This window comes from Aquarana catesbeiana, linkage group LG11, assembly GCF_042186555.1.
Source record: "Aquarana catesbeiana isolate 2022-GZ linkage group LG11, ASM4218655v1, whole genome shotgun sequence".
Classification (NCBI taxonomy): domain Eukaryota; kingdom Metazoa; phylum Chordata; class Amphibia; order Anura; family Ranidae; genus Aquarana; species Aquarana catesbeiana.
In genome coordinates, this window is record NC_133334.1 from 274815294 (window position 1) to 274842840 (window position 27547).

The 27547-nt window shown below is 43.2% G+C and overlaps 1 protein-coding gene across 1 annotated transcript; it reads right to left on the reverse strand.

Moving 5' to 3' along the window:
- Positions 1 to 296: 296 nt before the first annotated feature.
- Positions 297 to 22511, reverse strand: LOC141111764 (polycystin-1-like protein 2). The gene is made up of 8 exons (XM_073603904.1): positions 22406 to 22511; positions 21294 to 21437; positions 18805 to 18987; positions 16382 to 16664; positions 13771 to 13904; positions 7242 to 7369; positions 2415 to 2575; positions 297 to 525 (listed from the first exon to the last, which is right to left on the reverse strand). The coding sequence occupies exons 1-8, from the start codon at positions 22509 to 22511 to the stop codon at positions 297 to 299; spliced, it is 1368 nt and encodes a 455-aa protein (XP_073460005.1).
- Positions 22512 to 27547: the final 5036 nt, after the last annotated feature.

Genomic DNA, 27547 nt, shown 5'->3' on the forward strand with positions numbered 1-27547 from the left:
GGTCTTTTTTCATTTTTTCTTGTAAAAAAATAAAAATCCCAGGAGTGATTAAATACCACCAAAATAAAGCTCTATTTGTGTGAAGAACATGATTAAAAATGTCATATGAGTACAGCGTTGCATGACCGCGCAATTGTCATTCAAAGTGTGACAGTGCTGAAAGCTAAAAAATGGCCTGGGCAGGAAGGGGGTGAAAGCGCCCCATGTGCCGTGAGCCGTGTGCATGTGACTGACATCGGCATCGCCGCTCGGGTGCATGCCATTTGCTCGGGTATAAAGGCTCCTCTGGATATCGATCATATCAGTCTACTCACGGAGATGCTATAAGCCACCAGGAGGATGATGATGGTGAGAAGGAAGCCGCTGATTTCATTCCAGGATTTCTGGAGGGTCGCTGTGATCAGATGCAGGTTGGGGTTCAAGTTAAGGAGGTGCCACAATTTGGCGGTCATAAGAGCGACAAGAAAGGCGATTCCATAACCGTGCGCTGAGTCTATCATCGCTGTCTCGTAGAAGCTAATAAACCTGTATGGAAAAAAAAAAAAAGATTATGATTGTCCATCTATAAACCATCATTAGCTGATTTTCTGCATTTATTGCTCGCAGTATCTCAGGGGCCAATCACCTTCCTTTGTTCCTGTGCGCGGTGTGAACACACGTTTGTTAATGTGCATTGTTATCAAGTGGTTGTGAACTCTCACACACCGCGCATTCATCAAGTATTCAGACTCCTCCTTCACCTTTTTCAATGTTGTTATGTTGCAGCCTGATAATAGACATGCGCAATTCGCTTCGTTCCGAATTTGTCTTTTAACCAACTTCAACAAATTTGTTAATTTGAAAAAATCTGAATGAATGAAAACCCGTTCAACGAATTTGTCCGAATATTCGTAAATCGGAATATTCGAAAATTTATCAATTCGAAAATTAGTCAATTCGCAAATTCGCAAAACCCGAAAATGCGAAAATCTGAAATAATAACTATTAAATTATAGGTATTTGGAACTTCCTTTCAAATTTGGCTGTTAGTGAACGTAACGAATACGAATTTATCCAGAGTTACAAATTATCCAACATAACGAATGCCGCATCTAAACGAATGGAACGTAATGAATTATTAATAATAATAATAATAATAATAATATAGGTTTGTGTATATGAGATTGTATTTTTTTTTTTCTTGGTTGAACTTGATGGACTTTTTTTTCTAACTATCTAACTATAATAATAATAATAATAATAATAAAGATGTTATTATTATTTTTTATTATTAATTAGTTCCGTTCCATTTGTTTAGATGCGGCATTCGTTATTTCGGATAAATTCTTAACTTCGGATAAATTCGTATTCGTTACGTTCACTAACAAGCCAAATTTGAAAGGAAATTCCAATACCTATAATTTAATAGTTATTATTAGTTGGTTATTCTTTAGAATTTTCGGATTTTCCTTCTTTAGAATTTTTGGATTTTCTTTCTTATTTTCAGATTTACAAATTTATGCATTTAGGAAATTTAGGAAATTACAAATTTACAAATCATAACAAATGACCCGAAAAATGGGAAAAAAACAAACAGACAAATGAAACGCAAACGAACACATTTTTCGGCAGTGCACACGTCTACCTGAGACTACAGTTGTGTAAATTATTTTTTTTTCCCCATTAATCTACACTAAGTATTTTCAGATTTTCCTTCTTTAGAATTTTCGGATTTTCTTTCTTATTTTCAGAATTTTCAATTTTCAATTTACAAATTTATGCACTTAGGAAATTACAAACTTACAAATTTACGAATTGCGATCATAACAAATGACCCGGAAAACAAAAAAAAAAAAAAAAAACAAATGAAACGCAAACGAGAGGCAGGAGGGGCAACTGCCCTGGGCACTGTGAGGTTCGGGGGAACTACAAGGAGATTGGGAGGGGATTTGTGTTCGGGGGGGAGAAATTTGGAGGGGGTGGCAGGAGGTAAGAATTGTTCTAGGAGGGGAAATTTGGGGAAGTGTGCTAAGAGTGGTGATTTGGAGGGGATTTGTGTTGAGAGGGGAGATAGTTAGAGGATTTATGCTAGGATGGGGGATTGGTATTAGTTAAGTTCACTAACAGCCTAATTTGAAAGGAAATTCCAATAATAATTTAACTTAAAAAAAATTCGGATTTTACTTCTTTAAAATTTCTTTAAAATTTTCAGATTTTCTTTCGGATTTTCGAATTTACAAATTTATGAATTTAGGAAATTACAAATTTACGAATGGCGATCATAACAAATGACCTGAAAAACTGAAAAAAAAAAAAACGAAAAACTAATGAAAACGCAAACGAACACTAGAATCGGATCGCATGGGTAAGAACTCTCATGCGATCTGATTCATGTGCGAGTTCACAGTTCGCACTGCCAAATAGCGTCACCTTACCTTGAGTGGTCAATACTGTAGCGGTTTATATCCCGCTTCCTAAGAATTATCCTCTTAATATATAGCCCGATGTTAGCACAACTTATGAAAATAATGCAGAGATCCAGTAAGTTGTGAGTCTGACGGAAATAGGACCATTTCTGCTCCTTGAGACGCATCACCTGAAAATGAAATACAGATCTGGTTTATTGCCAACACCTGCACATTGTATGGAGACATTCAAGTTCTGGATATTTGCCAGGATATCATTCAGGGAAGGACTGAGAACCTCTGGTCCGGGGGGGGGGGGGGTATACAACCAAGTGGTGGTGCTTTCATGGAAGGAACAGATTTCTATTAATAAGGGGTGATTATTTTCAAAAATGTCATCTTCAGTTAAAGTAAAATTCTAGGCTACCACCTAACCAAACTAAGTCTTAAAACTGTGCCTTCCCCCCCTCCTAACACCCAGGGCCGGGACAAGGGGTGGGCAACTGCCCTGGGCACTGTGAGGTTCGGGGGTATCACAAGGATATTGGGGGGAGGGGATTTGTGTTTGGGGGAGAAAATTGGGAGGGCGGGGGGCGGAGGAGGGTGGCAGGAGGTAAGAATTGTTCTAGGAAGGGAGATTTGGGGAGGTGTGCTAGGAGTGGTGATTTGGGGGGGGGGATTTGTTTTGAGAGGGGAGATAGGGGAAGAGGATTTATACTAGGATGGGGGATTTGGGGGTTTGTGCTAGAAAAACTAATATGGTGGGGCGGGGGGGGGGGGGATTTGTGCTAGGAGGGGAATTTTTTTGGGGAGGGGGATTTGTGCTAGTAGGGATGACTGGGGGGGGGGCATTTGTGCTAGGAGGGGAATTTTTTTGGGGAGGGGGATTTGTGCTAGTAGGGATGACTGGGGGGGGGGGGGGGCATTTGTGCTAGGAGGGAAAATTTGGGGGAAGGGGGGGGGATTTGTGTTAGGAAGGGGAATTGGGGGAGAATTTGTGCTGGGAGGGGGGATTTGGAATGGGGGGGGGGGGGAACTTGTGGTCTGGGAGGAAATTTGAGGGGTAGAGCTTTTGTGTTAGGAAGGAAAAAACTTTTTTTGGGGGGGGGCGGGAATTGTGCTGGGGGCATATGTGGAATGAGAGGACTTGAGCTAAGCATGCAGATTAGCACTCAATGTTTTTTTGGGGGGGGAGGGGATTTTTGTTAACATATAATGCTCATACATCTTAGGGTGGGAGGGGGGCTCAATTTGGCATGTTCCCCCTGGGCTCTAGATGACCTTGTCCCAGCACTGATAACACCTATGCTGGCTAACCTGTGCAAGAAAGATGTATATGATTGTAGATGTAGTTTAATTCAGTGGGATTAAAAATATGGTATTAACTTAATGAGCAATCAATCATAGAGAGATGTTCCTCAATTAGAATTTGAAAAGGACAGAGCAAGCTCTAGACCAGAAGTGACACTTAGGTGGCAATAAAATTCCCCTCATCCTTGTAGAACGATATAGAATGGTTACCTCCCCGAAGCCTCAAAAGGAAAGATTTGGCCAACTTGTCTACAAGCTCCGCAGGAGATGAAGTCTATGCACTCTGGAGGCTCTCAAATGTCTACAGCCATTCATTTATGTCAAAGATCGAAGGAATCCACTTTAGCTCTCATTAAAAAAATAAATTATTAGTTGCAGAGAGGTGGAAACAATTCCTTCTGATTGTACACATTTTGGGGTAATGTACATATATAATGGTTGGTGTAGTGTATAAAGAATCCAAGAGAAATCTACAAAACGGTTATATGGAACCTGATAGTGAAAGCCAAGCAGAGATTGGTCTTGTTGCCATCGGACTGATGCGCTGGTGTCGAAAATTCTTATCCTCAACCCAACCGTCAGAACCATTCATGGCCCATTTAACCCTATGCACTCTGAAACACAGAACCATCCTGAGGACTGGGAGAGAAATAACCCCCCCCCCCCCTCCAGGGTTGATTGGCCGAGGGTTAAAGTCAAGCCAAGGTCCACATCTCAATAAATTGAGGAGCAGGAGATATTGACGATGTGATTCACACGGAGCTGGTTTGAGACTGGTGAATTGTTACTTTTCTAACTTGCTCCCATCGCAGGATAAAACAGGTAAAAGTTCATTTCTGTTTTTTTTTGTAATCCCTTTTATTTTCATAGCCAATAGCCAAACTGTGCATGTTCTTGTACCGAGTTGTATCCTGTGACAGGAGCACGTCAGAAAGTCGCACCAGTTCCAAACCAGCTTCATGTGAATCACATCGTCCATATCTCCTGCTCCTTCATTTATGAGATATAATTCAGGGCTGAACTTTAGCCCTCGGCCAATCAACTCGGGGGGGGGGGGGGGGGGGTCCCCCTCCCAGCCCACAGGGTGGTTCTGTGTTCCACACTTCATTGTATTAAAATGGCCATGAATGGTTCTGATGGTTGGGTCAAGGATAGGATTTTCGACACCAGCACATCAGTCATATGGCAACAAGAACAATCAGCCTCCATATAACCATTTTGTGGATTTCTCTTGGATTCTATATACACTACACCAACCATTTTACAGTGCCTTGAAAAAGTATTCATACCCCTTGAAATTTTCCACATTTTGTCATGTTACAACCAAAAATGTAAATGTATTTTATTGGGATTTTATGCGATAGACCAACACAAAGTGGCTCATAATTGTGCAGTGGAAGGAAAATGATAAATGTTTTTCCAATTTTTTACAAATAAATATGTGAAAAGTGTGGGGGGCATTTGTATGGCGCCCCCCTTATGCCCCGTACACACGGTCGGATTTTCCGACGGAAAATGTGTGATAGGACCTTGTTGTCCGAAATTCCGACCGTGTGTGGGCTCCATCACACATTTTCCATCGGATTTTCCGACACACAAAGTTTGAGAGCAGGATATAAAATTTTCCGACACACAAAGTGCCACGCATGCTCAGAATAAATAAAGAGATGAAAGCTATTGTACACTGCCCCGTTTATAGTCCCGACATACGTGTTTTACGTCACCGCGTTCAGAATGGTCAGATTTTCCGACAACTTTGTGTGACCGTGTGTATGCAAGACAAGTTTGAGCCATCATCCGTCGGAAAAAATCCTAGGATTTTGTTGTCGGAATATCCGAACAAAGTCCGACCGTGTGTACGGGGCATAAGTCAATACCTTGTAGAACCCCCTTTCACTGCAATTACAGCTGCAAGTCTTTTTGGGGATGTCTCTACCAGCTTTGCACATCTAGAAAGGGACATTTTTGCCCATTCTTCTTTGCAAAATGGCTCAAGTTCTGTCAGATTGGATGGAGAGCGTCTGTGAACAGCAATTTTAAAGTCTTGCCACAGATTCTCAATTGGATTTAGGTCTGGACTTTGATTGAGCCACTCTAACACTTGAATATGCTTTGATCTAAACCGTTCCATTGTAGCTCTGGCTGTATGTTTAGGGTGGTTGTCCTGCTGGAAGGGGAACCTCCGCCCCAGTCTCAAGTATTTTGCAGACTCTTAACAGGTTTTCTTCTAAGATTGTCCTGTATTTGGCTCCCTCCATCTTCCCATCAACTCTGACCAGCTTCCCTGTTGAAGAAAAGCATCCCCACAACATGATACTGCCACCACCATGTTTCACAGTGGGGATGGTGTGTTCAGGGTGATGTGCAGTGTTAGTTTCCCCCACACATAGAGTTTTGCTTTTAGGCCAAAAAGTTGAATGTTGGTCTCATCTGACCAGAGCACCTTCTTCCACATGTTTGCTGTGTCCTCCACATGGCTTCTCGCAAACTGCAAACAGGACTTCTTATGGCTTTCTTTCACCAATGTCTTTCTTCTTGTCACTCTTCCATAAAGGGCAGATTTGTGGAGAACACGACTAATAGTTGTCCTGGGGACAGATTCTCCCACCTGAGCTGTGGATCTCTGCAGCTCCTCCAGAGTTACCATGGACCTCTTGGCTCTTCTCTGATGAATGCTCTCCTTGCCGGTCAGTTTAGGTGGACGGTCATGTCTTGGTAGGTTTGCAGTTGTGCCATACTCTTTCCATTTTCCGATGATGGATTGAACAGAGCTCCGTGAGATGTTCAAAGCTTGGGAGATTTTTTTTATAACCTAACCCTGCTTTATACTTCTCCACAACTTTATCTCTGACCTGTCTGGTGTGTTCCTTGGCCTTTTCCTTTGAGGCTTCAGGGAGGTGATCTATGTCTACAAGGATGAGGGGAATTTTATTGGCATGTAGGTGTCACTTCTGGTCTAGAGCTTGCTCCTGTCCTTTTCAAATTCTAATTAAGGAACATCTATCTATGATTGATTACTAATTAAGGTAATATCGTATCTTTAATCCCACTGCATTAAACCACATCTTCAATCATAATACTTCTACAGATTACATCACATCTCAGCTATTGGCAAAACTATTACTAGCCTAGAATTCTCCTTCAAAGTGATTGTAATCGATCACCTTGTAAAACAACCCATTTCGTTTAAATTAGAAATGAATGGCAAAACACCATGGCATGCTGGTGGTAGGTTATGGTAGTAGCAAGATACATACAGCTAAACTAAAACCATGCCATTATATTTCATGTGCGCGTTAATACAGGCGTCCCAATACTTTTGGTAGAATAGTGTATCTGGAAAGACATCCCGGGATGGGCCCCCCCTCATCTACTGGGCCCCACACAGTTGCCCAATGCATCTCAGCAGTAATCTATATCTCACAATAGCCTGATTTCTAATTATATTTGCAAGAAGGGAATACTTCACAGGAACTCATAACCTAATTTTTGTAACGTTCTTTTAGGTATATTGACTTTCTGACACATGATTGCGCCTTCCTTTACCTGAATTATAATGGTGTACAGTAAAATGACGAAGAACAGAATATCTGCCCCAAGCTGCAAGGTCACCGTGGTGTCAGTGGTCGAGTAAAGACGCATGATCTGCAGGTCAAGCGATGGCAATAAGCCTCCTGTGATAGGGACAAGGGTTAGATTCAGCTATAAGGTACAAGCAGAACACATTATAGTGAGTGCCAGACAAATCGTAAATACACAGTTAAAATACAAATATTAATAACCTTTATTTTCACTTTGGATAGAGTGGGGGAGGGTTATAACCCGCTAGATTTTTTTTTTCACCATCTGTGTCCCCATTGGGGAGATTCCCTTCACTTCCTGTCCCATAGCCAAACAGGAAGTGAGAAGAAAAAGTATTCACACCCCTTGACATTTTCCACATTTTGTCATGTTACAACCAAAAACGTAAATTTATTTTATTGGGATTTTATGTGATAGACCAACACAAAGTGGCACATAATTGTGAAGTGGAAGGAAAATGATAAATGGTTTTCAAATTTTTTTTACAAATAAATATGTGATAAAAGTGTGGGGGGCATTTGTATGGACTTTGGACTTTGACTGGGCCATTCTAACACAGGAATATGCTTTGATCTAAACCATTCCATTGTAGCTCTGGCTGTATGTTTCGGGTCGTTGTCCTGCTGGAAGGTGAACCTCCGCCCCAGTCTCAAGTCTTTTGCAGACTCTAATGCCGCGTACACACGGGCGGACTTGCCAACGGGCTAAACTCCATCGGCATTTCCGACGGAAAAATCTAGAACATGTTCTATATCTGAGTCTGTCGGAAATGCCGACAGAAAAAGTCCGATGGGGCATACACACGATTGGAATGTCCGACCGAAAGCTCCCATCTGACTTTTTCTGTCAGGAAGTCCGGCCATGTGTGCGCGGCATTACAGGTTTTTTCTCCAAGATTGTCCTGTATTTGGCTCCATCCATCTTCCCATCAACTCTGACCAGCTTCCTTGTCCCTGCTGAAGAAAAGCATCCCCACAACTTGCCACCACCATGTTTCACGGTGGGGATGGTGTTTAGGGTGATGTGTTTGCTTTTAGGCCAAAAGTTCTATTTTGGTCTCATCTGACCAGAGCACCTTCTTCCACATGTTTGCTGTGTCCTCCACATGGCTTCTCACAAACTACAAACAGGACTTCTTATGATTTTCTTTCAACAATGGCTTTCTTCTTGTCACTCTTCCATAAAGGTCAGATTTGTGGAGAACACGACTAATAGTTGTCCTGTGGACAGATTCTCCCACCTGAGCTGTGGATCTCTGCAGCTCCTCCAGAGTTATCATGGACCTCTTGGCTGCTTCTCTGATGAATGCTCTCCTTGCCCGGCCGGTCAGTTTAGGTGGAAGGCCGTGTCTTGGTAGGTTTGCGGTTGTGCCATACTCTTTCCATGTTCGACTGATGGATTGAACAGAGCTCCGCGAGATGTTCAGAGCTTGGGATATTTTTTTAATAACCTAATCCTGCATAAAATTCTCCACAACTTTATCACTGACCTGTCTTGTGTGTTCGTTGGCCTTCATGATGCTGTTTGTTCACTAAGGTTCTCTAACAAACCTCTGAGGGCTTCACAGAACAGCTGTATTTATACTGAGATTAAATTACACACAGGTGGACTCTATTTACTAATTAGTTGACTTCTGAAGGCAATTGGTTCCGCTAGATTTTAGTTAGGGGTATCAGAGTAAAGGGGGCTGAATACAAATGCCCCCCCCCCCACACACACTTTTCACATATTTATTTGTCAAAAAATGTATTTATCGTTTTCCTTCCACCTTACAATTATGTGCCACTTTGTGTTGGTCTATCACTCAAAATCCCAATAAAATACATTTACGTTTTTGGTTGTAACATGACAAAAATGTGGGAAATTTCAAGAAGTATGAATATTTTTTCAAGGCACTGTATATATATATATATATATATATATATAGAGAGAGAGAGAGAGAGAGAGAGAGAGAGAGAGAGAGAGAGAGAGATTTATATATAGAGAGATATCTATCTATCTATCTATCTATCTATCTATCTATCTATCTATCTATCTATCTATCTATCTATCTATCTATCTATCTATCTATCTATCGTACCAATCCCAATAAAGTTAATAAATAATAAAAATAAAAAAATATAATACTAGTCCCTATAAAATTAATATAACTACCCCTAAATATAAACTACCTACTACACCATAAGGATGTTTCCTGCATTAGAATGAAAGCACTCCCTTCCAGTCCCTTCCTCACTTTCAGTCTGAATGTTGCTGTGCAAGTGTGACTACAAAATGTGTACAAACCATCACAGTGTGGTAATTCTATTTCACATACAGTATACAAAAATATACTGTATTTCTTTTTATATACAGTTATGGAATGGATTTAATTATAACCCAGCTATAATTCTACCCCAACAAACAAATGATATACCAGGGATCAAGATATATAGGCTTTGGATCCCAAAATATAACAAAATAAATACTAAAATGTAAACATTTTATTAATCTATATTATAAAAAAATATAAGCCAAAACCCTAAAAACACCATTGAAAACAAATCTAGGGACCCTATAACATTAACATTAATAATTTATGTTTTATGTATTAATACTTTAATCTGTATTTTTCTGTCTTTTATTGCACAACTAAAACTGTCGGATTACAGGTTCTCATACTTAAATAAACAAAGCATCACATTCTTTCCTGAAGAAGCCATATGGCGAAACATGTAGAAAAAAAATATGGAACGTGACTACAGTAAATCGTTGTCATCAATAGGATGTTTTGCATACATCTTTGGCTATGATTATATTGTATGTACTGCTTTTATGACATTGTTCATTTAATAAAAATTGTATATATTTTTTTTTTACATATTGTTGACTCAATATTTTATCGTTATGCACCTTTAAAGTCCCGCATCTCCCAAATGTCTTCAATTAACATTAATAGGCTGCAGGGCTTAAAGAGCCATCTGACCCAATAACCTATAGATACGTATGGATACTGTCTATACAGCTCATATAAATATAATATATATAATAGTATCTCTTATATCCACCTGTTTAGGGTGGAAGGTTATATCAGGGAACATTTCTGCTATATAAAGATCTGTTTTTAATTTTTTTATTTTAGGGTTTTGGTTTATAGATGTTGTTTATGTTCCTTATAATATGGATTAATAAAATGTTCACATTTTTGTTTGTGTTTCGTTTATAGGGTGATTGTTGGGGAGTGCCCTTCCTCAGGACTAATTTACAGAAAAATTCAAGATGATAAAATTAACTTACACAAATAACAACTAACTGTTTACAGAATAAACCTCAAAGTAAAATTAAACTGTAAAAATGATGTTAGAAAAATTGGTTCATTTAGGCTCCCTTCACACTTGTGCGACTTGGTCATGCAACTTTGGACTGACAAGTCGCCTGACAAGTCATTCCCCATGTTTTCAATGATACCCATTCATATATGCGCAACTTAAAATTGCTGCAACTTCAAAGTAGTTTGTGCACTACTTTGGTATGACTTTCATGTAACTTGAGGGCCAAAGACTTCAATGTTAACCATCAGATGTTGCATGAATGTTATACAATGCAACTTGTGCGCAACAGCTGTCCATTATCACTGGTCAAAGCCAAAGTTGTATCCAAGTTGCACCCATCCAAAGTTGCACTCCAAAGTTGGCGCAACTTTGGAATCGTTCACGTGTGAATGGAGCCTAGCAGTTAATGTGATTGTAAAGGAATATTTTTTTTTTTTAATAACAAACATCTCTATCCTTACCTGCTCTCTGCAATGCAATTGCACAGCGCAGCCCCAATCCTTCTCTTCTCGGGTCCCCCCGCCGGCACTCCTGGCTTCTCCTCTCTGTCCAGTGCCCCCCATGGGAAGCACTTATGCATGCTCGCTCCCAAACCCCGCTGCTGCGTCGGTTGACACAGACAGCGTGACTCGGACCCACCCCTGGCTTTGATTGACAGCAGTGGGAGCCAATGGCTCCCGGTGCCCCAGCAAAGCCAGTGAGACCCGGAAGTGAGGGGAGAGAAGTGCTGCAGACGTGTACAGTGCTGCATCGAATGAGGGCTCAGGCATGTAAACGGGTGGTGATGGCCAAAACCGATGCCTAAACATGTTTTACTTTAATGCAATGAATGTTAAATGCTTAGGCTTTAGAACCACTTTAGTAAAAAAAAAAAAAAAAAAAAAATGTATATATATAAAATCTAGTGGACAGAGGATGAAATGCCACACTCCAATAGAAACAACCCAGGTGTAGAGAAGCCATACTGAGCCATACCCTCCGACATGTTTAGTCATAGCTCTGCAGGCAGGGTGAAACGCATCAAGTGACATGGCTCAGGCTGAAGCTGCTTCTATTCTTTTCTATACTTGGGTTATTTCTTTTGAAGTGCGGCATTTCATCCTCTTTCCTCAAGTGTGTACAGGGCTGGCATCCAGCATCAATGTGAGCCACTGGAGTATCATAGGACGAAAGCTTGGAGCGGCGCTCACAGCTCATTTGCTTCATGGTCATAATATCAAAATAGAGATCAGTATTTATTTTGTGATGTTTTGGGTACCAGCTCTGATCCAAAACCTTCATATCCCTGTTCCCTCTACATTCCTACAGCCCTGACCAAAAGTTTTGAAAAGGAACACAAATATTAATTTTCACAAAGTCGTCTGCCTCAGTTTTTATGATAGCGATTTGCATCTACTACAGAATGTTATGAAGAGTAATCAGATGACTTGCAATTAATTGCAAAGTCCCTCTTTGCCATGAAAATGAACTTAAACCTAAAAAAAAAAATTTCCATTGCATTTCAGCCCTGCCACAAAAGGACCAGCTGACATCATGTGAGTGATTCTCTCTTTAACACAGATGTCAGTGTTGACGAGGACAAGGCTGGAAATCACTCTGTAAAGCTGGAGTTAGAATAACAGGCTGGAAGCTTTAAAAGGAGGGTGGTGCTTGAAATCATTGATTGTTCTTCCCCTGTTAACCGTGGTTACCTGCAAGGAAACACGTGCAGTCATCATTGCTTTGCACAATAAGGGATTTACAGGCAAGGATATTGCTGCTACTAAGATTGCACCTAAATCAATCATTTATGGGATCATCAAGAACTTCAAGGAGAGAGGTTTAAATTGTTGTGAAAAAGGTTTCGGGGCTCCCAAGAAAGTCCAGCAAGCGTCAGGACCGTCTCCTACAGTTGATTCAGCTGCGGGATCGGGGCATCACCAGTGCAGAGCTTACTCAGGAATGGCAGCTGGCAGGTGTGAGGACATCGGCACACACAGTGAGGAGAAGACTTTTGGAGGATGGCCTGGTGTCAAGAAGGGCCACAATGAAGCCACTTCTCAACAGGAAAAAACATCAGGGACAGATTGATATTCTGCAAAAAAATTACAGGGATTGGACTTGTGAGGACTGGGGTAAAGTCATTTTCTCTAATGAATCCCCTTTCCGATTGTTTGGGGCATCCATAAAAAACCTTGTCCGGAGAAGAAAAGTTGAGCGCTACCATCAGTCCTGTGTCATGCCAACAGTAAAGCATCCTAAGCAGTGGCGGCTGGAGCCGGTTGGGGGGGGGGGGGGGTGCGGCAGACGGACCTGAACACGGAACCCCCCTACCACCTCCCAGTTGCACCAGCCTCTGGCTCTAATCACATGCTTCGAAAAAAAAAAGAAAACCTCATTGGAATCCATGCATCCAGCGCCCTGCATGTAGGTTAGGGGGCAGGACGCATGGATAGGGGGGGTGGCGCCCATATGCCCCTAAAGGATGGGCCGCCACTGATCCTGAGACCATTCATGTGTGGGGTTGCTTCTCAGCCAAGGGAGGGGGCTCACTCACAATTTTGCCCAAGATCACAGCCATGAATAAAGAATGGTACAAAAACATCATCCAAGAGCAACTTCTGCCAACCATCCAAGAACAGTTTGGTGAGGAACAGTGCCTTTTCCAGCATGATGTAGCATCTTGCCATACCGCAAATGTGATAACTAAGTGGCTTGGGGAACAAAACATCTAAATTTTGGGTCCATGGCCAGGAAACTCCCCAGACCTTAATCCCATCAGGAACTTGTGGTCAAGGCTCAAGAGGCGGGTGAACAAAACCCCCCCCACAAATTCTGACAAACTCCAAGCATTGATTATGCAAGAATGGGCTGTCATCAGTCAGGATGTGGACAGAAGTTGAGTGACAGCATGCCAGGACGAATTGCAGAGGTCTTAAAAAAGAAGGGTCAACGCTGCAAATATTGACTCTTTGCATAAAAGTCATGTCTTTGTCAATAAAAGCCTTGGATGCTTATGAAATGCTTGTAATTATATTTCAGTATCCCATAGTAACATCTGACAACAATATCTAAAAACACTGAAACAGCAGACTTTGTGAAAATTAATATTTTGTCATTCTCAAAACTTTTGGCTAGGGCTGTAAATTACAGTATATCTGCCTTAAGTTCAGCTTTAAAGAGGAGTAAAGCTGTTACTTTACCAATCACAGTGGTCTCCAGGATAAAGGTTGCAATGGCAAAGAGGTTGATGTTGGCATTGTACACATTGAACTCCACAAAAATAACTTTGGTAAAGCTGTCCAGCCAATAGCTTCTTTGCAGCTGATCTAGAATACTGTAGAAATAATACAGAAATTAAATAGTTAACTTTGTTTCGATGCCATTTGGTTAAAAAAGTGATATACTGAGCTGAATGGTTTATTATACACGTCTGCATTTGCTGAGCCTTCCATGGCCATTGGCCAGAATATAGCTTCTGAGATTTGGCCCATGCTACCCCATTGATTTATATGGTTCACCCAGCAGATAGTCAGGGATATGTGGATTAAAGGATTAGTCTACTCAAAAGTTACAACTGAGTTATAGTAGAGCCTCGTGGGAGTCAGCCCCTGGCTTCTCATGTGCCTTGGATACTCCAATGGTGAAATCTCCCTGTCGTAATTCCTGCCCACCTGGGAGTTTCTGGCATTCTCAACCACCTTTGCATCTTCCAGCTCCTCCTATTACTATCTCCATAGTATAAAATAAATATAATATTCAGCAGAGAGTGTGAGTTCCTAAAAATGGCCACAGCAGGTGTGGGGAATTAGGTGATCTCACCAATAAAGTCCCCAAGAGACAGGAAAAAAGATGGTGGTTGAGATCTCCAGAAACTACAGAACACTGAAATGTCAGTTTTTTTGTGGATTGACCCTTTTAAAGGCATAATCTATTTTTTAAAGCCATGTTTCATGGTACAACCATATTTTTACACCATCCTCCTAAACCACCCCCGTTGCCTGAATGGGTGTGCTTCTGACTGTAGGTGGCTGTCATTGTGTAAACATCAGGGTCGCACTCTAATGACATCAACCGTTCAAGTTCATTCCAAATTCCCCAGCACCTGAACAGTCCTCGCCCCTGGCCTGGCCCCTTAGACTCTCTTTTCCTGGATTGGGCTTAATCGTAGGTCTCTAGGATTAAGACCAATCCAGGTGAAACACAGCAGAGGCCTGGCCAAGGTCCAGTTGGGCTGTTTTTAGGAGTAGACATCAGTCTTCTTGTGTGAACATTTCTAAAATGCAGTTGGAAGAATATTTGCCCATGCTGCCCTCTAATATAATGGGAAAATAGATACTATTGTTGTATGCTGGGCAAATGTAAATGACTGGATATCCAATGTACACATTTTTAGCTGCTTCCATTGTTTTAGAGTTCTGGTCAAACAATGCACCCAGGCTACATGTAGAAAAGTCAACAATAGCTTGACTTTTTGACATATTTGATCTATGGCATGTATGATACTGCAGTGCCATCTAGAGTTTGAGTTAGAAAATGCTTCTCTCATAGAAACTAAAAAAGAAGAAACTGTAGAACGGAAGGGGCGAAGGTAAACGGATAAGCCCATGTGGGAATGGCTGCCCAAACTTTCTAAATAAAAGGCCAGCAGCATATGTTGAAAGGGGGGGCTTCACAACAACAGGGAGAACTAAGAAGGAAAGTTTGTGCCAGAGTGGACTTCATCTGGGGATAATACTAAATTTACACTACGAGATATCTCGATTTCTGCAATCGCATGAATAGCCTCGAGTCCTGGTTGCCTACAGAGTTTGTGAAGCTGCTATAACCCAAGCTAAGTGACTTTTTAGTGTATCCCTATAGTCACTCAGACCATTGTTAATTCTCATTTGTTAGGAAGGTTAGGTAGCATGTGCATGTGTGTTGTATGCATATCTGTAATCAGGGCTTTTTTTTATCAGAGAAAAGGTGCAGGAACTCCCCCTTTCAAAGTCACCCCTTGTCTCCGCCCCTGCCCACCTCCGAGCACTGCATTTCGGTTCCACTCCCTACCCACCTCCCAGTACCACCCCTTTAGAGAATACAGAAGCATGTAAAATTTGTGGCACTAAGTAAGTTGTATGGAACTTGTTAATGATAACAAGAAAAGCAGTAAAATAGATCCCCCACAATCAGCAACAATAGACCCCCCAGCAACAACAGACCCCCTGAAGCAACAACATATCTCCCCACAGCCAACATCAATAGACACCCCCCAGCATCATCAGCAATAGACCCCCCCCCCCAGCAACAATGGACCACCTACAACAAAATACCCCCCTCAGCAAAAATAGACCCCTGGCAGCAACAACAGATCTACCCACAGCCAGCACCAATACACCCTCCAGCAGTCAGCAACAATAGATCCCCTGCCAGCAACAACAGACCTCCCCAGAAACAATAGATCCCCCTGCAAAAACAGATCCCCTCCAGTGACAATAGATCCCCCAGCAGCCAGCATCAACAGACCCTGCAGCACACCCCAGCACCCCTTGTCATTATATACATTCAGTGCTGGTGGTGCTGGAACTGCGTTCCCCCACGCTCTCGCTGAAAAACAGCCCTGTCTGTAATACTCTGTATGTCTTGTATTGTTTTCCTACAATTGCAAGTAGTTTGCATGTACAGCATCCTTGTTTAGTAAGCAGATTAATATACTAAAAGTGTTTCTGCTTCCTTGCTTTACTGCAAAGTGACCTAAAAGATACAACGCAAAACAGCTATGTATACCCCTTGTGATTTAGATGTATAGAACATACCGGATCTATGTCATACCTGGCTGCAGATGTACTGTTCAGGCCTATCTCTGACACATAGCCACCTCCAGAGTAGTAACCTTGCTGCGCCCAGATAGGATACCCTCCAAGCTCCTCTTCCGAGTAGTATGACCACATGTCCCCTGGGGTGTTATTGTTGCGGACAATGCTCCACTGAGGACTGTAGCTGTTGGTGTCCTCGGAGTCATAGAGGTCTGAATTTCCAGCACTGGTAGGGACCCTCCTCAGCTGCCGGATTCGGGGGCTGCCCACGAGGAAGCAGTTCCCATCTGTAATGAAGCCTGGAGCAATGCAACAGAACAGGAAAATCATGAAAAATGAAGGCAGAGAAAGAGTCAAATGTCCCAACCTCCTCACATGCTGGTTTTTAATACCCGGTTTATTTGTGAATTTATATATTTAGAGAGGTCACCCTACTTATTACATACTCGGGCTCCACTTTCTTCTTTGTAGAGCTACACAATGGCGGGGCTTTGCTCTCCTTCTCATTTAAATCTGCAAGCTCATTGAAAACAATGCACTGCCTACAGTGGAGGGAAAAAAAGTATTGATCCCCTGCTGATTTTGTACGTTTGCCCATTGACAAAGAAACGATCAGTCTATAATTTTAATGGTCGGTTTATTTTAACAGTGACAGACAGAATAACAACAAAAATATCCAGAAAAACGCATTTCAAAAAAGTTATAAATTGATTGTATTTTAATGTGTGAAATAAGTATTTGATCCCCTATCAATCAGCAAGATTTCTGGCTCCCAGGTGTCTTCTATACAGGTAATGAGCTGAGATTAGGAGCACTCTTAAAGGGAGGACTCCTAATCTCAGCTGGTTACCTGTATAAAAGACACCTGTTCTCAGAATCAATCAGATTCCAATCTCTCCACCATGGCCAAGACCAAAGAGCAGTCCAAGGACATTAGGGACAAGATTGTAGACCTACACAAGGCTGGAATGGGCTAGAAGACCATCGCCAAGAAGCTTGGTGAGAGGGTGACAACAGTTGGTGCGATTGTTCGCAAATGGAAGAAACACAAAATAACTGTCAATCTCCCTCGGTCTGGGGCTCTCTGCAAGATCTCACCTCGTAGAGTTTCAATAATGAGAACGGTGAGGAATCAGCCCAGAACCACACGGGAGAATCTTGTCAATGATCTCAAGGCAGCTGGGACCATAGTCACCAAGATAACAATTGGAAACACACTACGCCGTGAAGGACTGAAATCCTGCAGCGCCTGCAAGGTCCCCCTGCTCAAGAAAGCACATATACAGGCCCGTCTGAAGTTTGCTAATGAACATCTGAATGATTCAGAGGAGAACTGGGTGAAAGTGTTGTGGTCAGATGAGACCAAAATCGAGGTCTTGGCATCAACTCAACTCGCTGTGTTTGGAGGAGGAGGAACGCTGCCTATGACCCCAAGAACACCATCCCCACCGCCAAACATGGAGGTGGAAACATTATACTTTGAGGGTGTTTTTCTGCTAAGGGGACAGGACAACTTTACTGTATTAAATGGACGATGGACGGGCCATGTACAGTCAAATCTTGAGTGAGAACCTCCTTCCCTCAGCCAGGGCATTGAAAATGGGTCATGGATGGGTCTTCCAGCATGACAATAACCCAAAACACACGACCAAGGCAACAAAGGAGTGGCTCAAGAAGAAACACATTAAGGTCCTGGAGTGGCCTAGCCAGTCTCCAGACCTTAATCCCATAGAAAATATGTGGAGGGAGCTGAAGGTTCGAGTTACCAAACATCAGCCTCGAAACCTTAATGACTTGGAGAGGATCTGCAAAGAGGACAAAATCCCTCCTGAGATGTGCGAAAACCTGGTGGCCAACTACAAGAAACGTCTGACCTCTGTGATTGCCAACAAGAGTTTTGCCACCAAGTACTAAGTCATGTTTTGCGAAGGGGTCAAATACTTTTTTCCTTCACTGTATGTGGCTGTTATCTTATCGCAACAGTTAAATGAGACATAGTAGAACTAATGACTTCCTGTCTACTGACTAATCCACAAATATCTATGATTAAGGCTGGGTTCATTCTTATGGGAATCGGATGCGAGTTTCCCCGCATCCAATTTGCATGACAGGAGAATGTGACCGGCTCTCAATGGAGCCAGTTCACATATCTCTGGGGCGGCTGCGGAGCGAATTGCACAGGGCTCCTTTGCGTCTTTGGCTCCGTTTCAGGTCCGAATTCAGGCAAAAATGTGGACCTGATTCGTTCTGAAACAGAGAACAGGGACGCAGCTAGTGTGAACCCGGCCTGAAGATACTTTTTATTGAAGAAGGAAAGATTATACTATAAGTCCAGGCACCTGTAGCAACCTTCCAAAGCCCCCCGTTACCTGTGTTGTTGGAAGTTGGTACACCCCTACTAGCATCGGTCCCCCCCTATAGGTCACATGACATACTCACCTGGGTATTGCCCATATAAGTTGGGCAACAAAGTGCCTTTTGACCAGCTGTAAAAGTCCGATATGGCACCAATCGTGGAGTAGGACTCATCGAAGCTTGTACTGATTGTGTTGTACAAATTGTAATCGTTTCCTTTGTCACCGTATGCCATAACCATAGTGGTGGTGAGGAAAATCAAGTGGACTGTGGATATAGAAAAACAAGCATGGCAGGGTGACTTGGCACCCTTGTTAGGTTACAAAAACCAACAAAAGTTCTGCATTTTCCATTCAAATGCATGCGACTGAGTTCAAATGGAAATCGCAGAGCTTGCAAAGAAAAGGCTGCATTTGGCCTCCTTTACCTGCAGCTCAAATACACCTCAGTTGGATATGCTGCATCCGAGGAAATGCGATGCACTGAGGATCAAATGCAGCCTCTGAACTGCCATTACTACTGCTCCTATGACGTCAATGGGATTTTGCTGATCTGCGTTTGACATAAGTTCCAAAAGTACATCAAACACAGAAAAACAATACCCATCTACATGAGCCCTCAAAGATGACTGTGCTTTTTGCACAGTGATCCTTTAAATCCTGGATAAAAAAAAAACATACATAGTGTTATCCAAAATTTGTGTAAAAATGTCTTACGCTTGGTGTTAAATCCTCAAGTAACTAATTTAAGTAAAAAAATTAGAAATTAATTATCTTAACTGCTTCAATACCGGGCACTTTCACCCCCTTCCTGCCCAGGCCTATTTTCAGCTTTGAGCGCTGTCACACTTTGAATGACAATTGCGCGGTCATGCAACGCTGACTTTGAAAAAAAACAAACGTTTATTAGTTTCTGTTAGAACATTTTGTAAATAGGTAATTTTTCTCCTTCACTGATGTGCGCTGATAAGGCGGCACTGATGGGCACTGCTAGGCTGCACTGATGTGCGCTGATAAGGCGATGGGCACTGCTAGGCTGCACTGATGTACGCTGATAAGGCCATGGGCACTGCTAGGCTGCACTGATGTGCGCTGATAAGGCGATGGGCACTGCTAGGCTGCATTGATATGCGCTGATGAGATGGCACTGATGGGCACTGCTAGGCTGCACTGATGTGTGCTGACGGGGTGGCACTGATGTGCACTGCTAGGCTGCACTGATGGGCACTGATGAGATGCACTGAAGGGCACTGATAAGGAGGCACTAATATGCAGCACTGATAGGGGGCACCGATGGGCACTGATAGGTTGCACTGATGGGCACTGATTAGGCAGCACAGATAGGTGGCACTGATGTGTGCTGATGAGGTGGCACTGATGGGCACTGCTAGGCTGCATTGATGTGCGCTGATGAGGTGGCACTGATGGGCACTGCTAGGCTGCACTGATGTGTGCTGATGAGGTGGCACTTATGGGGACTGCTAGGCTGCACTGATGGGCACTGATAAGGTGGCGCTAATATGCAGCACTGATAGGCGGCACCGATTGGCACTGATAGGTGGCACTGATAGGCACCACTTATGGGCACTGATTAGGCAGCACAGATGGGCACTGATAAACGACACTGATGGGCACTGAAAGGCAGCACTGACTGGCATCATTGCTGGGCTCTGTTGGGGCTGCACTGATGATCAGTGCCCTGATTATCTGTGCAGGTCTCTCCTGTGAGGAAATCCCACTGATCGTCTCTCACGGACAGCGCGTGAGGAGAGGAAAGCGATAACCGGCATTTCCTTGTTTACATGTGATCAGCTTTGATTGGACACAGCTGATCACATGGGTAAAGAGCTGCGTCATCGGGGACACGACAACAGAAATGGCTGTTGCTAGGCAGATCGTCCTAATCTGCCACTTCCTACTCCGCAGTTCTTGTCCTCGCTGTTTCCTGGGAGATGGGGCGCGATGTCTTATGGGACATGTGTGTCCCCCAGTAGACAGGCGTCCATTCACAAAGCGCCTCGGGGGGCCGACATCGCGGGCTCGCTGGACAGGTAAGTGCCCTTATTAAAAGTCAGCAGCTACAGTGCCTGTAGTTGCTGACTTTAAAAAAAAAAAAAAAAACGGCCGAACCTCCGCTTTAACACAAAAGAATTCAATATAATACAAAAGCTCTTTTCCTGCTGAACTAATCAAAATGACCACAGCTGAAAGTCAATTGGCTTTGTGTGCCATTGAGAAGGTGATTAGTTACACCTGTTTGAGTTTACAAGTCATTTTTAGGAGGGGAGGGGGGGGGGGGTGATCCTATTTTTAACTCATTGATTCTGGGTTTTTTTTTCTCCTGCCATGTTCGTGTTATATCTTTCACTTGGATGACAAGTTGCACTGGGTAAATACAGCGGGATAAAACAAAAACTGTGTCTGTCTTCATTTCAGGCTGCAAACCAACAAAATGTGATTATTTTAAAGGAAGATGATTCTTTTCTATACCCCCTGTACAATAGCTATATGAATACTCTGTAAAGACTATGGAGTTTTTTTAATAAAGCAGAAATGGTGATCAATTTTCCATACCGATAATATCATGGATTAACGTGTAAAGTTTCCTCTCCATCACCCTCTGTTTTTTCAGGCTGGTTGTGTTCTTGTTCGGTGGAGCACAATAGACCGGGTTGGTCGGGTCTCTACACCCTGACAGCTCCCAGTCTGGGCGACTTTCTGCAAAAAGAGGAAACAATCCATGTAACAAATAAGTTATTCCAAGTTCTTATTCAACAAGAATGTAGGTGAAGCTGGGGGGTATACTTTGGGTGTTTAACCCAAAGCCAAAAATGTAATATATTGCAGCTGACCAATCATTAGATGTGGTGGCTGCATCAGACCCGGTTCACACAGGGGCGACCTGTCAGGCGACTTAGCTGCCTGACAAGTCGCATTCCGTTCTGTACAATGGAACCGTTCTAGTAGGATCGATTCAAGTCGCTCTGACTTAGAAAAAGGTTCCTGCACTACTTTTCGGGCGACTTCAGGCGACTTGGATTGACTTCTATACAGAAGTCATTTTGCCAGTCGCCGGTGAAGTCGTGTGCAGGTTGCCTCTGTGAGTCGCGCTGCAAGTCGTGCTGCCCCTGTGTGAACCGACTCTCAGTTTTCTTTTGTTTAATCTTTTTTCCCCTCTGTTTCCACCTGGTGATCTGGCCAGTAACACTCTGTGACAGACCACAAGATAACGCTTCCTCCACTCTGGAAGCAGGTGTTATAGCTGAATGTTGCACCCAAGGACTAGACGACACTAGCTTAGGTGCATACTGGAACTGACTTTATTGTAAACTCACACAGAATATACAGTGCCTTGAAAAAGTATTCATACCCTTTAATTTTCCACATTTTGTCATGTTACAACCAAAAACGTAAATGTATTTTATTGGGATTTTTATAGGATAGACCAACACAAAGTGGCACATAATTGTGAAGTGGAAGGAAAATGATAAATGGTTTTCAAATTTTTTTTGCAAATAAATATGTGAAAAGTGTGCAGTACTAGTGGTGCAGAAGTTGAAGTAACAATGCACAATCCTAAACATTTACATAGCATTTAAATGCTCATGCTTTATGTAGGGGCCCTTTATTTAGAGGTGTGGTTCCAGATCTAGCATCTAACATATCATGGCCAATTCTATACAAACCTAAAAGGCCAATAATCCCATACAACTGCTGCTCTTCTGCTGCATCTTCAATGTTGAATCTTCTCAGCACACGAAACATGATGATAGTTTGTGCAAAGACCTTCATGGAGAATAAGGGGACACAATGGCAGAAGCAAAGTGTCAACAGTAGCGGCACAGAATACATGAAAGGCTATTACATCCACATTGCGTTTGTAGGAGTCTAACCATAGTTTGCTATATTTTATTTGGTAGAAAGTTAAATGACTCACCAGCTTTCTATATCTCTGAAGGGGGGGGGGGGCAATAAGATTTCCCTGAACCACCACTGCAAAACCAAAGAAGGGATTTCTGTCCTGGCTTGACTGACTGCTTGTTTGTTCCTGGTCAGTAAGCAGTTAAACAAATAGGAGTATGACAGCCCTGGAGCTTATCCTTACAAAGAGATGAAGCTTCCATATTCCTATCTTAACTATCTCCCTTAAAAATTGCCCACAACCACCCTTGGGTGAACCATTGTCTGCTACCAAACTTTGACTCTTTCCTACTTGAACCTTGACAGTCTACGATATAAATTGTTCATGCCATCTGGGCCACATAGCTTGGGTGGACCATTGTCTTCCACCACACTTTGACTCCTCCCTACTCGAAGCTTGCCACTCTAGGATATCAACTGTTCACGCCATCTGGGCCGCCAACTTTGGGTGAAACTTTGTCTTACACCACACTTTGACTCTTCCCTACTCGAAGCTTGCCACTCTAGGATATCAACTGTTCACGCCATCTGGGCCGCCAACTTTGGGTGAAACTTTGTCTGCCACCAAACTTTGACTCTTTCCTACTTGAACCTTGACACTCTACGACAGGGGTAGGCAACCTCAGCCCTCCAGCTGTTTTGAAACTACAAGTCCCGTGAGACATTGCAAGACCCTGACAATCACAGGCATGACTCCTAGAGGCAGAGGCATGATGGGATTTGTAGTTTCACCACAGCTGGAGTGCCGATTTTGCCTACCCCTGCTCTACGATATAAATTGTTCATGCCATCTGGGCCACATACCTTGGGTAGACCATTGTCTTCCATCACACTTTGAATCTTCCCTACTCGAACCTTGACACTCTACAATATCAGTTGTTCATGCCATCTGGGCTGCAGGCCATGGCCTACATGGCCCTTAGGATGATCCCTTCCCTTTTCTCCTTTTCTCCCATACTCCTCTCCTTTCCTTTATTTTTAAAATTTATGCACAACCCCCCCCCCCCCCCCCAAAAAGAAACAAAAAAACAATTGGCAACCTCTGAATCCTAGACACCATAGTCTCTACCCCTTTCCCCCATTTTTCCTATGCAATACCTTTATAAATACGTATATGTACAAACCCTATCCTAGCAGAACATCTATCTTGCCAAATATTCCATTAATTTATTACAACTTATACTCCGCGGTTATATATGATTTGCTTGTCCTCCTTGCGCAGAGGGTTGACTTCACAACTGGTATGGGGGTTTGTGTTACCCTTTTATATTTTTGCTTTGTTAAAACCTCTCACTAGAAACCTTGAACAAGAAAACTGCCCACCATCATGGGCCTAGTAGTTGTACTTTTAAAAATATATACCCCATCCCTTGCTGTACAGATCAACAAAACAGAGGAAATAGACAAAGGCCTAGGCAAACAAGTGCCATGGTATGAAGTCATGTGGTATGAGTCATGGATTCCATCATGACAAATACAGGTTTGAGTAGGGAATCAAAAGTCATAATGGCAGCTGTATCACTCCAGTAAACACAGACACTACCTACAAAGGAATTCATCAACTGAGGGCATATTTGATTGCTAGGATACCTAATAAAATCAACTGAAATGTCTACAACAATGGGCTTTATTGGTGTCAAGGAACTGGTACTCATACAGCTAATGCTTGTGCGTCAGGCTAGTAACCAGCGTGCTGGCACATTCGTGGCATCCAGTCCCCAAAATGGCGCCAAGCTGCCCATTTAAAGGAGGTCCTAACGTGCTGTTTGCTGGATGTTCTTCAACCCTCTGTGATCCTTGTTCCTGTGCTTCTTAGTTACCCTGCTGCCTGATCCCCTGTTACTGACTCAGTCTGTTCCTGGATCTCCCTCTGACCCTGTTCGTGATCTCAGCTTATAGCTTGACCTCGCTCCTGCTTGATCTTCTGTGCTTGATCTGGCTTTACTCCAGACTCTGCTTTTTCTACCTTTGCTCATCCTTGTATGACCCTGACCTGGCTCTTGACTACTTCCTTCTGCCTGCTCCTTCGGAACCTGGTTACCAGATCTGCCTTTGGGTCCTGGTTGGTATTCCCACACAATTAGTGCATGGACTGTCTATCACTGATAATCGTGAAGTGTTCCTTTATCTGCATCAAACACCATTCCTGAAGGCCAGCACCCATGCTACCCTGAGCCTCACACGCCTGTCCCTATTTTCAGGTGTGTTTGATTCTCTCACTACTTCAGCCTCCACATGAAACAAAAAACATTGTATTTAGGCCTCTCATTTCCATAATTATTTTAGACCCTACCTTTTGTTTAGACAAGCCCTTTTCAACCTTATCAACACAGGGGAACCCTTGAAATAACTTTCCAGTCCCAGGGAACCCCTGCTAAAGATGACTAAATCTGCAACTCAAGATACATTAGTGTGAGGGTCGATGGAAAGAATGATTCCCTTATAAAGAGCTAAAAAGAACAATGGTGTCAGTGGGAACTTATCTGAGAGGCAGAAATTGCTCACTGCTCAAGGAACCCCTAGCAACCTCTGGAGGAACCCTAGGGATCCATGGAACCCTGGTTAAAAATACCCCGGTTTAGGCACTTATAGTGAGTTGTGTACCTTAAGTGGTGGTATTAAGAAAACACTCTGCAACAGGGAGAGGAGTATAGATATGAGCCAGCTGATGGCTTTGGCCTTCGTCATATCCAGGCTGATAAGCACCATGTAGTAACCTGAGAAGGAGCTGATGGCAAACAGGAAGAACCAGCACAGAAAGGTAAAAATTTTCGGCATACGGCAGCATCGCTTTTGAGCCACAGTGACGGGAAAACTGTTGGTAACACTGTAGAAGGAGACACCAGAGATAAGCAAAAGTGAAATGAGGAAGTATGGGGGATAAAGAATGAGAAAAGCCACCTTTGTTTGGTGGGATGACCATTACTAGATACCTGCTTGGAAGTGGTGCACTTGACACGTTTTGACTTTTCAGCAGTTCTTTCAGGTTGTACAAGATATTGGAGGCTTGTATGTACTCTATAGGCCTGGAAACATATGTAAGGTCCACAGAGGCAACTTGATGTTGGAGCTTTTCAAGTACTTTGTATACATAATGTAGAAAGTGACAGTGCTGGGCTGTGATCACTAAAGGAGAAGCATAATGAAAAGTAATTAATTTGCAGGCCATGTATATATCTCCAAACTACTTCTATTTTTAGAAAGCAGTCATTTTGTCAGCCCGACCGCTCCATTCACCGGTGCCTCCGGGGGGGCGTGCCCACTTCATTCAGAGCGGCATCATGATGTCATTGTGCATACGCTAACTGCCCGAGCCCGAACAGCCGAGCTATGCCAAACATGGCTGAGCTTGCCCGAGCTTGAGCAGCGCATGTGCAATTCCAAAGTTGGCCTGTGGCCATGTTTTTACAGGCGAAAGCTGCAGCCTTTTTACGGGGAATCAGAGTGGCCCAGAGGGCCGTTCAGCACAAAGCCAATTTTACGGGATTCTGCAAATCGGGACTGCTGGCAACTATGCTACCACTCATTTCATGCCGACCTTTGGCTTGTTCCTTGACTACGCTTTTGTTTGATCCCAACTCACAACCATTTGTCAATACCCTTTGATTGTTTACTGACTACGCTTCTGCTTGATCCCAACCTGCTAACTGTTCTACCAGACCCCGGCTTGCTCACCTCCTGATGGGGCGATCCAGAGGACCACAACCTGACACTAGCAGTCAGCGAAACCCATCTCCACCATCAGAAACTTTGGTGAAGACCGGTTAGTGCTTAGACCCAGCTCCACGGATGAGCCTACATCACCTCCATACCTGCTAGTGCATTTATCCTTCTTGTTTCTCCATGACCCTTTTCCCTGCTATGGCTACTGGCCTGCAAGCCTGATCCCTGCCCTTGACTTATACTTATACTCAGAGCTTTTTTCTCACTAAATAGGTGCAGGAACTCAACCATTACCCCCCCCCCCCCCACATACACACAAGCACACCCACCCTCCAACTGTATTAAATAGTGGGTGTGGTCAAATTTCACTAACAGTGGAAGCATTAAATACCAGGACTACATTAAATACAGAGTGCAGAGTTCAGGAGTGCACTACACACAGAGTGCAGAGTTCAGACTTCTTCCACAGCTGCTTACCTCTGCATCTCCTATCCAGAGCTAATTTTCACCCTTCCTCAGCTCTGACTTCTGCATGCAACCTCCCGTTCACTGCCCCCATCCTCTCCTTCCCTCCTTAAAAGCTCCACCATTTTCTACATGTCTTAGTTGTTTTACTGTATTAAGCTAAATAACCCAGCTGGCTCTAGAACCTCCCCACACACTGTACGTGGCTCTGCCTCTCTCACTTGCAGGGAGATCATCCAGTGGGGGTATCAGGATCTGCACTGCACCCCGGGCACCTGCATCTCCCTTGTCCCCATCCTGCACTCAGTGAGAGCTGCTCAACAGATCAGATCTGTGGGAGCCATTGGGAGACAAGCTGTCACTTGTAAACAAAGAAGCCGGACTTCTGTGTTTACAAGTGATAGTGGTGAGCAGAGAGCAGAGGGCCTGAGCCAGAGGTGGTGGAACTGAGTTCCACCAAGTTCCAACTGAAAAAAAGCCCTGCTTGTACTAAGTCAAATGGTATAGGCAAGGCCTTAAGAGAAGCTATTGAAAAGAAATTTCTCTTCTTTGTGTAGAATGGATAGAATATAATGTCTTACTGCTCAGAGTAGTTATATGCTTGTAGGCAGGTGCAGTCTACTTTCTCCACTGTAGGTGGCGCTTGCCCGCAACAGCACTGCGGTTGGATAGGAAGTCAAGAGGAACATGGTTCCTCTATGGTTTCCTGGGTCACTGGTAAAGCTATCCTATTGGATGCTGCTGCCCCATGTGACCCTGGCAGCCATCTTGGGTCAGGC